Source organism: Meriones unguiculatus, chromosome 2, assembly GCF_030254825.1.
Source record: "Meriones unguiculatus strain TT.TT164.6M chromosome 2, Bangor_MerUng_6.1, whole genome shotgun sequence".
Taxonomy (NCBI): domain Eukaryota; kingdom Metazoa; phylum Chordata; class Mammalia; order Rodentia; family Muridae; genus Meriones; species Meriones unguiculatus.
In genome coordinates, this window is record NC_083350.1 from 101,622,128 (window position 1) to 101,636,220 (window position 14,093).

The 14,093-nt window shown below is 42.1% G+C and overlaps 1 protein-coding gene across 3 annotated transcripts in view; it reads left to right on the forward strand.

Annotated features, from left to right (window-relative positions):
* The window catches only part of Ntn4 (netrin 4), a 109,008-nt gene that overhangs the window by 62,456 nt on the left and 32,459 nt on the right, over nucleotides 1–14,093 (forward strand). For all 3 annotated transcript variants that reach the window (XM_060377933.1, XM_060377931.1, XM_060377932.1), the window contains exons 4-5: nucleotides 3,610–3,736; nucleotides 6,633–6,821. In XM_060377933.1, coding sequence (XP_060233916.1) covers nucleotides 3,610–3,736; nucleotides 6,633–6,821 — 316 coding nt within the window. The remainder of the gene's footprint in view (nucleotides 1–3,609; nucleotides 3,737–6,632; nucleotides 6,822–14,093) is intronic.

The following is a 14,093-nucleotide window of genomic DNA, read 5'->3' on the forward strand; positions in this document are numbered from 1 at the left end:
ATCTCAGTCCTGGGCAGACAGGAACAAAGGAATGTTCCAGATGGAACAGACCTGCCAGTGTTATCCTGTGACACATGTGAAGGTTAGACAATGTTACCCCCAAATGTCTGTGACACTCCCCACCTTTGAGGCCTAGAATTTGTGGGACAGAATAACCTATAAGTTGGGTGAAATCATTCCAAGACTAAACTGGCTAAGCTCGGCTCTTGGCAATACTTGAGTTCCTGTAAAGAAAAGTAACAGTACCATTCAATATTGTCTTCCTATAACCCTTGATAAAAAGTTTGAAAGATACGAACAAGGAATAACAATAATTACTTTTTAAAATTACAAATGTTATCAGAAAATACAGGTGGTATCACTGGCTGTTGGGAGACATAAGCTGAGGGCAAGGGTAAAGAAACAATAAAAGAGGAATGCTATTAGACAGGAAGAAAGAAAGAAGTTTTCTTTAATATGAAGAAAAGAAAGTGTAGTTAATACACTTCTCAGTTATTTCTTGACTTTAAAATCTTTAACGTGTCTGCATTATCTGTAGGATAAATTCTGGATTCTTTGAGCCAATGTTTGGTAAATACTGTGATCACGATAGACCAAGCCTATCTCTCTAATGAATACTCTGGTTTATTTATTAACTGTTCTTTGACCATCATCTTACTTCCACCCATGATGAAAATCCTGAATAGCCTCAAAGAACACAGATTTACTCACGGGTTTCCCTGGATCTTGGTTTTTCTTTGTCTCCATGTCCTGGGAAGTAAGCTTGTTTGTTTGTTTGTTTGTTTGTTTTCTTCTCCTCCTCTTCCTCCTCTTTCTTCTCCTTCCTTCTTCTTCTCCCTTCTTTTCTTCTTCTCCCTTCTTTTCTTCTTCTCCCTTCTTTTCTTCTTCTTCCTCCTTCTCCTTCTTCTTCCTCCTCTTTATCCCTCCTCCTCCTCCTTCTTCTCTTCTTCTTTCTCCTTGTCCACCATAGGAAATTTAGCCCCTCTGTCAAGGCCAGATCAAACGCCATACCTTTCATAAAGCCCTCCACAACTGTCAAACCTCTGATCAATCTTTTGAATTCTAACATCTTTTTCTCTCTTTTACATTTATTTGTTGTGTTGCTTTTCTTGCATTTTCCTGAATAAATCTCTTTGCTCCACTTGTATAATATCCTGTTCTTTTAAAAATATTTTTATTTTTAATTGTGTGTATATGTATGTATACACACATGTACATACCTGAGCACACACAGAGGTCAGGTGCCTGCAAAGGCCAGAGGCATTGGATTCCTCCTGGAGCTGGAGTTACAGGCAGCTCTGAGGTCTCTGATATGGTTGCTGGGAATTGAACTTGGGTCCTCTTCAAGAGTAGTATATGGTCTTAACCACTATGCCATCTCCCCAACCACTCAAATTCTTTAAAAACCAAAAAAAAAGTGTGTATGGGTGTTTTGACTGAGCCATCTCTCCAGCAATCAGCAACCCCTCACCCTTTCTTCCCCCTCCCCTTGTAGTTATTTATTCACTTTACAGCCTGATTTCAGCCCCCCTCCTCTCCTCTCAGTCACATTCTCACCCCTCCCCAGTTTTTCTTCTCTCTCCTTTTTCTCAGAGAAGGGAGGCCCCCAAAGGTTACCAACCCACAATGGCACCTCAAGTTACAACAGGACTAAGTGCATCTTTCCTACTGAGGCCAGACAAGGCAGCCAAGCTAGGGGAAAGGGATCCAGAGGCAGGTAACAGAGACAGAGACAGCCCCTACTCCCATTGTTAGAGGACCCATATGATGACCTAGCTGCCCATCAGTTATATATGTGTAGGGGCCTAGGCCAGCCCATGCATGTTCTTTGGTTGGTGGTTCAGTCTCTGTGAGCCCCCATGAACCCAGGTCAGTTGACTGTGTAGGTCTTCTTGTGGTGTTCTTGATCCCTCCCCGTCTCTCAATGTGTCCCCCCACTCTTCCACAAAACTCCCCAAATGTGGCCTATTGTTTGGCCACATTGTGAGTCTCTGCATCTGTCTTCATCCTCGTCCTTTTCTAAAGAAAAGAAATGCTGTGGCTAGAGAAAAGCTCTGTGGTTAAAAGTGCTTTCACCTTTTTCAGAGGGCCCTAGTTCAGTTCCCAGCACCCGGGTCAGGAAGCCCACAATAGCCTGTAACTTCAGCTTTAGGAATCCAATGCCATCTTCTGACCCTGAAGGCACCTGAACACATGTGATATACATTCACATATACACATAAGTAAAAATAAATAAACAGAAAGGTGACATTTCATGTCTCAAACTCAGTGTCACATAGTGATTGTCCCTTCTAGATCACCAATAAATATCCATTGACTGATTGATATGATTTATTACCTTTATGCTGAGATTCTTTAAATGCTGTTTTAAAAACCTTGCAGATTTATATTTACAAACCCTAATCAGGGTTGCTTCACAAAGTTTCTATGTGAAGCACATCTATGCTATCAGTATCCATTTTGGCACTAGACTCCATGGTCTAGGTGATACTTGATGATCCAAAGTATTTTTAACATTATCAGTGAAATAAAGCCAAAACTATTTCCTTAAGAATTTTAGAAAGGATTCTTCTCTGTGAAGCACTTTTTTTTAGAATTCAGGGGTGGGGTCAAAAGAAAAGTCTGGCAATTAGGACAAAGTGTATTCAAAGTCTGAGCGATGTATTTTGGCCCTTCGATTAACTTTATTTCCAAGGTATATATTTAAGAGAAATGAAGAGTTATACAAATCCTTAGCTACAGGGATATTCACTGTAGTACTGAATAGTTTAAATGTATCAATTGTTTAAACCTTTGTAATGATAAAGTAGGTAACTGCTTATCACACAAGAGATTGTGTTATAAAACAAGAATATTAAAGAAAGTACATAGATATGTTTTGATAGGGTGCTGGAGATTGAACCCAAGGGTCTTCAACATGCCAGGTACATACTGTACCACTAAGCTACATATTCCTAACTTAAAGAAATGTAAAAAAAAAAAGTCTTTAATTGTATTTTAAGGTACTAGAAATATGTATATATTCAAATGTTGATATTAATAGTTTTTAAGATTTATTAATTATTTATATAGTATTCTGCCTGCATGTGTGCCTGAATGCTGGAAGACGGCACCAGATCTCATTATAGATGGTTGTGAGCCACCATGTGGTTGCTGGGAATTGAACTCAGGATCTCTGGAAGAGCAGCCAGTGCTCTTAACCTGTGAGCCATCTCTCCAGGCCCTGAATATTTGGTATTAATATTGTTTAAAGATTACAAATTTCTAAATTTTATACAGTAAAGATGCATTATTTTTGTGCTAAGATATTTTTTCATTGAGGATATTAAAATTGACCTAAATACTTAGGCAATAGCACAGAATCTCTCATTAAGGTCATATTCTATAGACAAGGAAAAGTATTGTTTCTTCTTTGGAATTAATCACAAGATACACTAAAAAACTTGTTCCTCACTCTGGCTAACTTCTTCAAAGGAAGTGAATTGGTATCTTACAGCTAAGCGGGTGCGAAGAGCTTGAAGGAGACTTTGTTCCTCAGTGCCATTGCACATGCTCACAGGGGGACTCTCTCAGCACCATCGCCCGAGCTCACAGCGCTGTCTTTTGCAGGTCCACGGGAAGTGCATGTGTAAACACAACACTGCAGGCAGCCACTGTCAGCACTGTGCACCACTGTACAACGACCGGCCCTGGGAGGCAGCGGATGGCAGGACAGGGGCGCCTAACGAGTGCAGAAGTGAGTAACAGCCTCCACTACTCAAAAGCCTTCTTTGTAGAATAAACTTATCTGTGAATTCCTTGTTATCTCTTGAAACACAATATAAAGTGGTGGGTGACAGAAACTGTACACAAACAGAGCCCCTATCACTGCCCAGCATGACTCCAGCCATTCGAAACAGTCAGTTTGCAGGGCTGCCAATAGGCTTGAGTGGCCAAGAATGTGCTGTCTGTTTGCTTGGATGCTTTGTGGGACCTAAATGCTCCCCTTGAGAACTTGACATGATACAAACTTGAGCAGACACAGAGCAGCTAAAGATTACTGTGGACAGCTGCTCTCGTAGCTGCGATATTAAATGATAATCATGAAAATGGTGCTTTTAAATTCACTTCCCAGAACAACCCATTAGAGCAGATGGTATTAATCCTGTTTTAGAAATCAGGAAACTGAGGCTCAGTAAGATTAAATGTCTTGCCAAAGTCAGTAAATGAGGGAATGAAGACTAGATCCCAAGTCTTCAGGATCCTATGAGATATTTTTCCTCGTGATATTATAATGCTTTCCTCTGACTCATGGAGCAGACCTGAAATTAAACCTGGAAGTCAGGAATGGGATTGCAGGAACATAGGAGGAGATGAGGGAGGGAAGGGAAGGTTGGGAGGGAGGGGGGAAGGGGCTACAGCTGGGATACAAGTGAATAAACTGTAATTAATATAAAAAATAAAAATTTAATAATAAAAAATGAATGGGGTTGCTTTACTAGGACGAATTTGGGGTTTGCATTTGGAGATCAGATAAGGGAGGATAGGACATAGGAAAACAAACCATCTTCCTATTTGCAGTTAGAAACATTCAGAGGCCTGTCCAGTGGCAGGAGGTCATCATCCAAGTGAGCAGATGTTCTGAGGAGCACACTTGCTCACAGAAACGTTGTCAATCCCAAGCCTGTTCATGAGGATTTTAAAGTCTTGTTTCCAGTCATGTTCACATCTCGTCAGGGTCTCAAAGAGAGCATCTGGATCCCACAGAGTGTGCAAGCAGATAGCACGTTCTTGGCTCCTCAGTCCTGCTGGCAGGGCTGCAGACTATCCCATGAGTAAGTTTATGAGAAGTCTCTTCCCATACACAATCTGGAATCATAAATTTGTTTCTAAGAAATATAAAGGAAATCCTCTAATCATACATATCAAATTACCTTATGCCTTTTAAAGATATGAGCCTGGGAAAAATATCCTAACACATCAGAGAAACAATGAAAAAATAATAGCACTAACATTTTCAAATACAGTTCACTTCCGGGGAAATTGTCTGGATTCTTTTTCTAAATTACTTATCAAGAGAATCTAAAGAATTTCTCCTAAATTCCTGGAGTGCCGTTCTGGTCCTTTCCCTGGAAACCCACTTCATATCTAAATACACAGGGACACAGAGACGTGTCGCTTGGCTCTAAAGACTGATAAGCTTAGAGATGTCTTTGAAAATTTACTGCATAAGGAACCCGGGGCCACCTCTACTAACTGAGGCTTCAATAGCAGGCTTCCTTCTATTCACCAAAATGACAGCAGCCGAAAAGTGCTCCTTCATAGACGATAACTGGGATCTCAGCTACCTGAAAGACTGAGACAGAAGAATCCCAAGTTGTCCCCTGACTTCCAAACATGTGGAGTGGCTTGTGCACACACACGCACACACACACACACACACACACTCACTCAGCACCTGCCCAGCATGGGTGACGCCCTACGTTCCATCTCAGCACCACGAGAGAGAGACACTTAGGCTCTGCCCACTGTCCACCAGGCAGCATCCATGCTCACAGGTGAGCGGGAATTATGGTTTTTGTCTGCAGTATCCATGCCAAGAGTCTGAGGCTTTCTTCACAAAGGCAAGTGACACACTGACCCTCAGAAAGTAGCAGGACCAGGAAAGTTCAAGGGTCATCATTAAAGAGGAAGGCAGCTCAAACATTTTTCCAAATGAAATGCCAACCGCAAGTCTCCAGGACAGCATACTACCTTTCCCCGAGCAGACCTGCCTTCACTTTGATCACTGCTCTAGTTTCTTCTCAGGGTCCTGTGATAAATACTCTACCAAAGCCCCTTAAGGGGTTTGCTCTGGCCTCTAGTCCAAGGGCACAGCCCACTGTGGCAGGAAAGGCATATACAGGGACTTGCAGCAGGTTGCCCCATTGTGTCCACAATCAGGAAGTAGGGAGCGGGGACACATGCCCTACTGTTTTCCCCTACAGCCCAGATCTCCTGCCCAAGGAATGGTCGGGTCCACAGGTATGTTGGGACCTCCCACATCAATTACCATAACGGAGGTCATTTCAACAGTCATGCTGAGGCCACTCTCCTAGGTGACCTAAAGCGTCCAGTTAACAATCAGCACTAACCATCACCATGACCTTCATGTACATGCTAACCCTTTAAAATACCGATAGATAATGAACAATAGACATCTAGCTAAGAAGCATAAAATAAAAATGGTACCTTGATCAAGGGAAAGCAAGAGAGTTCTTTTGGTGTGTTTGGGTTTGTTTGTTTGCTTGCTTGCTTCTGTTTTTGTTTTTGTTTTTGTTTTTTGAGACAGGGTTTCTCTGTGTAGCCCTGGCTGTCCTGGAACTCAGACAGGCCTCAAACCCCGAGATGCACCTGCTTCTGCCTCCCACGTGTTGGGATGAAAGGAGTATGCTGCCACTGCCACCACCACCTAGCTGATAATTCTTAATATATCCCTATTGTGCTGCTTTAGTTCCTGTACTACATATTCTTCAATAAATAAAGAAATAGAATTTAACCGATGACCTTATCATTAACTTTTTTTGTGTCTTGACCTATTTTGACATTTTGACTCTGAAAGAAACTGTTGCAGTGTTTTCATGTCTCCCACCCCCATCTCGTTTTATCACCAGCCTGCAAGTGCAATGGGCACGCCGACACCTGTCACTTTGACATCAAGGTGTGGGAGGCATCAGGGAATCGAAGCGGGGGTGTCTGCATCAACTGCCAGCACAACACTGAGGGTCAGCACTGCCAGCGCTGCAAGCCGGGCTTCTACCGTGACCTCAGGAGACCCTTCTCTGCCCCAGATGCCTGTAAAGGTGAGCACATCTGTGGTTCCCAAGGCGATGTGTGCAAAGGAGACGTATCTTACCATCCTCACTTTGCTGGCCCAGGGGAGAAAGATTATGAAATCCTCAGACAATACCCTCTGAGGTATCAGCTCATTTCATATCGTGTGTGCCAAGAATTTTCAACCTGTTCGGTCAAAACACTCCAATACTCATGAAGGGAATCTCCCTTCGTGCTCCTGATAAAGACGTTTCCTTAATGCCACAAGAGAACTAGTAAGAGTGAGGAAGAAGGGGAAATATGGGTAAAGAGTGCACAAGAAACTAACATAGGCTGATAGAATGACGTGATCACTTACGCTTCGGCTATGCTACCACTTACCCTGAACAACTGAAACAACATGCCATTAAGAATGCACTTCACAGGCTGGAGAGGTGGCTCAGTGGTGAGGAGCACTAGCTGCTCTTCCATAGGACCAGGGTTCAATTCCCAGCACCCACATGGCAGTTCACAATTGTCTGTAACTCCAGCTCCAGGGGACCTGACACCATAACACAGACACACATGCAGTCAAAACACCAATGCACAGAAAATAAAAATAAAAATAAGTAAATTAAAAAAATAATGCATTTCAGTTGACAGTGCTCAAATGTATCCCATTATCATGACTAATTCAGGGCATCACAATTTTATGCTCTCTTAAAACACTGAACTCACAAGCTAGGTTCTTCTGCTCTGTTGGGATAGCTCCCAGAAGTTTATTTGAAAAGAGAATAGACTTGTTTGTTTGTTTGATTGTTTTATTTGAGACAGAGTTTCTCTGTGTAGCATTGGCTGTCTTGGACTCACTTTGTAGACCAGGCTGGCCTCGAACTCATAGATCCACACCCAGACCTTTTAAAAGTTCTGCTGCCTGTGTGTGGCATTGCCACATGTGAGCATGAAGCAGGAATACAGAGCCGACATATTGTCTAGTGGGATGAAGAGCTTCGATAACCAGGTTGAGGTCCGCATGCCTCTCTGACAGACGTTGTTAGACAAGGGAACCCTCTTGTCTGCTGGCGACAGAGACTCCAGATGCTTAAAACCGGTAATTGGATGGGAGCAATGCAATGGGAAAGGAGCACTTTGGGATGCTCTCCCCCCTCTGAAAATAAAATCAACAGATTTGACCATCAGGGAAATGGTGAAATCTCCACATGCAGTTTAATGGGTTTCTGTGGCCAGTTTCATCTCTTAAGCACCTTTTCCACCAAACGCCAAATCTGGACTTGGCTCAGAGTACTTCTCTCAGAACACTAATTTACCCTGATCCTTGATTGTATCCAAGCTCTCATTTTAACAGGTTTCAAACACATCTGGAGCAGGTGACCTCACTGCCGCTTGCTGAACCTATGCCAGTCTCTACAGCCCTTTGGTCTTCAATTCCTTCAAGGCAAAATTCTTCCTGGTAGTGTTGTAATGAGAACCAAGATACAATAAAGTCATAAGATAAAGTGTTATAACACTTTATCATCCATGCTATCGAAACACATGTGTTTGCACCTGGGGCTGGAGAGATGGTTCAGCAGTTAAGAGCACCGTCTGCTCTTTCAGGGGATCTGGGTTTGGTTCCTGGCAACCACAAGGTGCTAACAACCATCTGTGGCCACAGTTCCAGAGCATCTAATGCCCTCTTCTGTCTTCTGTGGGTACTGCATACTTGTAGTACACATACGTGCAAGCAAAACACCCAAACGTGTGAAAATAAAAATGAATAAACCTTTTTAAAAAAATACTTGCATCTTCAAAGTCCACAGTACTTTGGGGACTAAAACAAAGAATCCTTATCTAGTATGCTGACTAAAAGAACTGCATACAAAACTGCTTCGATTTGGATAATGTTCAATCCAATACCATTTGTACTAGGTATGTTGAAAGAGGGAGGAATGTGTGGGTGTATAGCACATAGCCTTGGACCACCAGTCCACAAATTCCTAAAAATCAAAATTCATTACCCAGAAGATAAAAGAGGAAAGGAAAAAGAACTTGTCTTTGAGTAACCTAGATATCTCTTAGAGGAAAACAGGCAACATTTTCTAGTGTGTGTAATATTTACTTCAAATATGACATTGTTCACTTACTTGTCCATTCATTCATTCATTTGATGACTATTTGTTGATGACCTATTATGTGCTGAGAGGTTAGGGTGCGTCAGAGAACAAAACGCATATCCTTGGCTTTGAGGAGTGTGTATTCTGGTGGAGGAGACAAGCAGTGAGGATAACTGATAACTACATAATGTGCAAGAATGCAGTAAGTGCTGGCATCACAAAAGTAGGGGAAAGGAAACATGACTAACAGGACACAGAGGGCCACAACAGTTGAGAGTATGAAGAAGAGTGATAAAGTGCCACGTTGAGTAGGGTAAGAAGGGAGGGTGGGTGTCATAATTAGGTAGGTAAGATGAGGCAAGATTTGAAGACAGTGAGAAGGGTGGCTAAATATTTAACCGAGGGAAGAATGTTCTGGACAGAGGGAATGCCTAGAGCAAGTGTGCTAAGACAAGAACGTGCCTGCTATGTCCAGAGAAAATCATGGATGGCACCTTGACTGCATTAGCATAGGAACAGGGAAGTCATGGGAGATGAGACTAGAAAAGTGGCTTGGGCCGGGAATGACTAATATGTGCCTATGGACAACCATGCAAGCATTCAACTTTCACATGGAATAAAATGATGAGCCAGAGCCCTGTGTTTGAGAAGAGTAGAGGAGGTGACCTAGTTTTATTTTCTTTCTTTCTTTTTTAAAAATGTTATTTATTTATGTATCTGAGTGCTCTATCTGCATGTGTGCCTGCATGCCAGAAGAGGGCATCAGATCCCAGAACAGGTGGTTGTGAGCCACTATGTGGTTGCTGGGAGCTGAACTCAGGACCTCTGACAGAGAAGCCAGTGCTCTTCGCCACTGAGCCATCTCTGCAGCCCCTTAGTTTTCAAAGGACTGTTCTTGTGTAATTCAAGGGCAGCTTCAAGCATACTCGTGCTTTTCTCACTTGACTTTGGTAAACTTGAGAAAAGTCACCCCGGGGGGAGTACCAGCGGGGTCACCTGGGAAACATTAGGTGTGCAAATGCTTAGGCACTAACAAAGACCAGCAAATTCAGGAAGTCTGTTGATGAGACTCAGAATCTGAGTTTAACAAGCCCTCCAAATCACGCGATGTACAGGGAAGTTTGGAAAACACTGGTACAGACGCGTTCCCCCATTACTTTACAGCGGTTAAAGCAAACTCAGGCTCCGGCATTTCACTAACATTTGAGCATCCTTACGGGATAACAAACACTTAATCATTTCCATTAAAAGTGGAAGGCAAACAGTGAAAGAAACTCAGAAAGGTTCTTGGTATTGGCTAGATTTTAGAGAGTCTTGACTGCCATCTTAAAGATGTTGATGTTCATTGAGCACGGTACAGTGGCACACACTTTTAATCCCAGTACTTGGGAAGCAGAGGCCAGTGGATCTCTGTGAGTTCAAGGCCAACCTGGTCTACATAGGGAGTTCCAGAACAGCCAGAGCTATAAAGTAAGATTCTGTCTTGATAGAAACCAGCACCCCCCAATAAACAAAAGCAAAGTTGATATTCAGTTTCTAGGACACAAGAAACCATTTAATTAGTAAAATTTAATTAGTAAAGTACTATATATTTGCAATATATTTTAATGCTGTATAACTCAGATTCATTTAAAAGCATTATGTATTATTCACTGCTTTTTATTATTTAAAAAAATTACCTGTGTATGTGAGAGAGAGAGAGACAGAGAGAGAGTGTGAGTGAGTGTGGGCACATATGTATGTAGGGATGTCAGAGGAAAACTTTCAGGAATTGGTTCTTGCCTTTTACCTTGTTATGGCAGGGTCTCTTGTTTCTGCTCTTGTGCTATAGACTTCAGGCTAGCTGGCTGATAAGCTCTCAACAGATTTTACTGTTCCTGTCTCTACTTCCCATATCACCAAAGGAATCCTGGGATTGCAGATGTGTTAGACTGCATCTACACTTTTTAAAATATTTTTATCTTAGGTTTAATTTTTTTTTCTGTGTGTGTGTCTGTATGGCTATGTGCACATGAATGCACAAGCCCTCAAAGGCCAGGAGAGGGCACCAGATCCCTCAGAGCTGGAGTTATAGGTGATTGTGAGCCACCCAAGATTGGTGCTGAGAACCAAGCTCAAGTTCTCTGCTAGTGCAGCAAGCACTCTTAGTCTCCAGCCTCTATGTCTCCTGTCCCTGCTTTTGTTTTTTATTTATGGTTCCAGGAATCAAATTCAAATAGTTCCTCTTGCATGGCAAGCACTTTTGCCCTCTAAACCATCTCCCTGGCCCTTACTTACCAATTTTTATTTTGTTTGGCTTTTATAAAATAAAAGGACAAAAAAAATGCATAAAGAATTAAAGTAGGTGAAACTTTTTTTGAGTCAGACCAATAAAAAAACAAAAAGTGAAAAGGGTTCCTGGCAGACTTGGGGCTAAAACAAATAGCTTTAGCTTCTTTTCTTTTTTTTTTTTTTTGTTTTTGTTTTTTTGTTTTATTTTGTTTCTTTGTTACTGTTCTGTGACAAGCTATGATTCATATGCTTGCCAAATATAAAAAGGCTGTCAGCTCTGGATTTTTAAGACCTAAAATACTCATGGATTCAGAGTTTTTATGAGAAGGGTACAGGAAAAGGAACTATAAAACAAAAAAGGATTCCTTATAGCTGGTCAGTAGACCAACACCATCTAGATAAAAACTTTATTAATTCCACATGAAGACATTCTCAGAACAAAACCACGTCACATTTTTCCGATTTGAGTCCTTCAACCTATTAAAGCTATCCTGAGATTCAACTCTGTCGGGGCTACTGAAAGGATCAAAGTTTGAAACTACTCTAATAAGTTGCATTGTCGATCACTCCTAGTAAGCCAATATTTGCATGGTTCTTAGTGTACTATGGAGGAGAACTATGAAAACCACTGACACCAGTCTGGCATTTTTAGCATGGCTTTCAGGAGACAGGTAAGGTATTAGGGAAGATCTGTCTTTCCTTCTTCTCTTCTCTGCACAGTCCCTGCACCGCTGAGTAAAGGGCTCCATTTACTTCATGAATATTCCAGGGTACCTCTGGGCATAAACACCCATGTCCACTTCCTTTCAGGATACAAGTCTAGCTCTTCATTTCCCCTTTTTGAGGCTGCAGTACATGGAATAACATAGCCATCCAGTCCTTCTATCGAAGTCCTCTCCAGGTCTGTGTCTAGCTGGTAACTTGTTCAGTGCCATTCTCTCACTTCCATACCAGTGTGTCTATGTATCAACTATTTCCTTGTCTGTCCTCCGCGGCTCTTAACTGATGACACACAAGGTGTGTTGTGTTTGTGTCACACAGACTCATGTGAGGTTATGGAGAGTCACTGTACTTAGGGGCCTCTCTCCATCAGTTCCTACCTCACTTTCATGGAATGTAGTATCAAGAAAGCAGGTGAGCTGAGCGTGGTGGCTCACATCTGTAATCCCAGCACTCAGAGGCAGGCAGATCTTTGCGAGTTCGAGGCCAGCCTGGTGTAAAAAGTGAGTCCAGGACAGCCAAGGCTACACAGAGAAACCCTATCTCACAAAACAAAACAAAACAAAAACAAAAACAAAAAAACAAAAGAAGAAAACAAAAACAGGTTAATTAAAACAAATTCTAGACTACTTCCTTCTGTGGCTCCATCAAAAGCATGTACAATTTTACTCAGAATAACAATTTTATTGTGTTTGTCCTACTGAGTTTAACCAAGGCGGAAGAGCAAACTGCCCTCTCTGTGTGGTCCGGAGACTAATCTCACTGGCATCATCTGGTTGCTACTTAGACATGCAGAACCACTGATCCTAACCCGAATGAAGTAAAAAATTCACTTTAACAAATCCTCATGTGGCTTTCTGAGAGGTTGAGAGGGCTGCAAAATGCTTTCCAACGAAGGTTAAAAACATTCGAGTACTTTTAGAGCTCAATTGCTTAAATGCGTTTGCCAGACCATCTACTCAAAACAATGTCCAAATTAATCAAAGGTTTTATCTCTATTTGTGTGTATTAAACTTAGAATTTTTAAGTAAATTTTAAGACGTTTACGGGAGAGAGAAACGGAAATCTAGATACAAGTGTTTGATCCTCATTGGAACTCTAATTCAATGAAATGTTAGCAGAAATGACGAGAAGGGATCCTTTCCTATGGCTTTCAGCTTAGGAAGTAAGTTCACTAAAGTTTTCTTAACTTCGGGGTAAACCCTTTGTATAGTGGCTGTATACAAGACTTCACTTGAAAACACTTATTGCCCCCTCTGCCGGGCACTGTGGCAAGCACCAGGTCTTAAGGTGCCAGGGTCTTCCTGAAGTATAGTAACAGGTCAAGTCAATACACTGAGGCGATGGTGACATGATGTTCAAGCCCCGGCCAACACACACTGCCTGCACAGGAGTCTCTGTTCACGACCCAAAGGGCTGAATGTGAACGAGCTCCCTGACCTTTTTTCAAAAGTGCTTTGATATACCGGAGAGACATGCCATGTGCCTGGGGAGACTGTGGGGCTAAAACGAGGACAGTCTGAGAAAGACTCTCAGAAATCCCCTGCAGCATTTCTTCATGGTCTTTCCCCCTCCCCGGAAACTACTGTCCTGCTTTCCAGTTCCATGAGTGCCTCGGATAGGTTATCTAAGAAATGAACTGACTTAATGACATCTTTCCTCATAGCACCCCCTTTACATTCAGTAGGATAGCTACCTGGCCACTTTAGCTTGTTGGCAAACAGAGTGACATTTAATCGTGGGAATCAGTTCTCAGGGTGGCTACCTTCCTAGCCAATAACCAAGGACCTGTTGGCCCCACTAATGTTCTAGCTGATTTTGTGCCTCTTGCTCTCCTGGTGTGCTAAAATGAATGGGCCTTACGTGCACACTTTAGCTAATGTCACAGATCCATCAAACCCAAATAAACCCAAACGGCCCTGCACTAAATCTGCTGGCCAATGTATTAATTCTTGTGAGCAATTAAATCATCTGTTTCCACTTCCTCTTTACTTCAGCCTTAACCAGAGTCTACTGTGGGACTATCCACCACACATTTCCAGGCAAAAAAAAAAAAAAAGATTTCACTTCTGGGGATTCCGAAGATGTTGTTTGTTTGTTTAAGACAAGTGGAGATCATTGAAACTGAATTTATTTACACAAGTAAGGAAAGGGAGTGTTTTAGAGGACAGTGCATTTAAGGTCTATAAACACAGGGGAAAATGTGAGTCTCCCAGC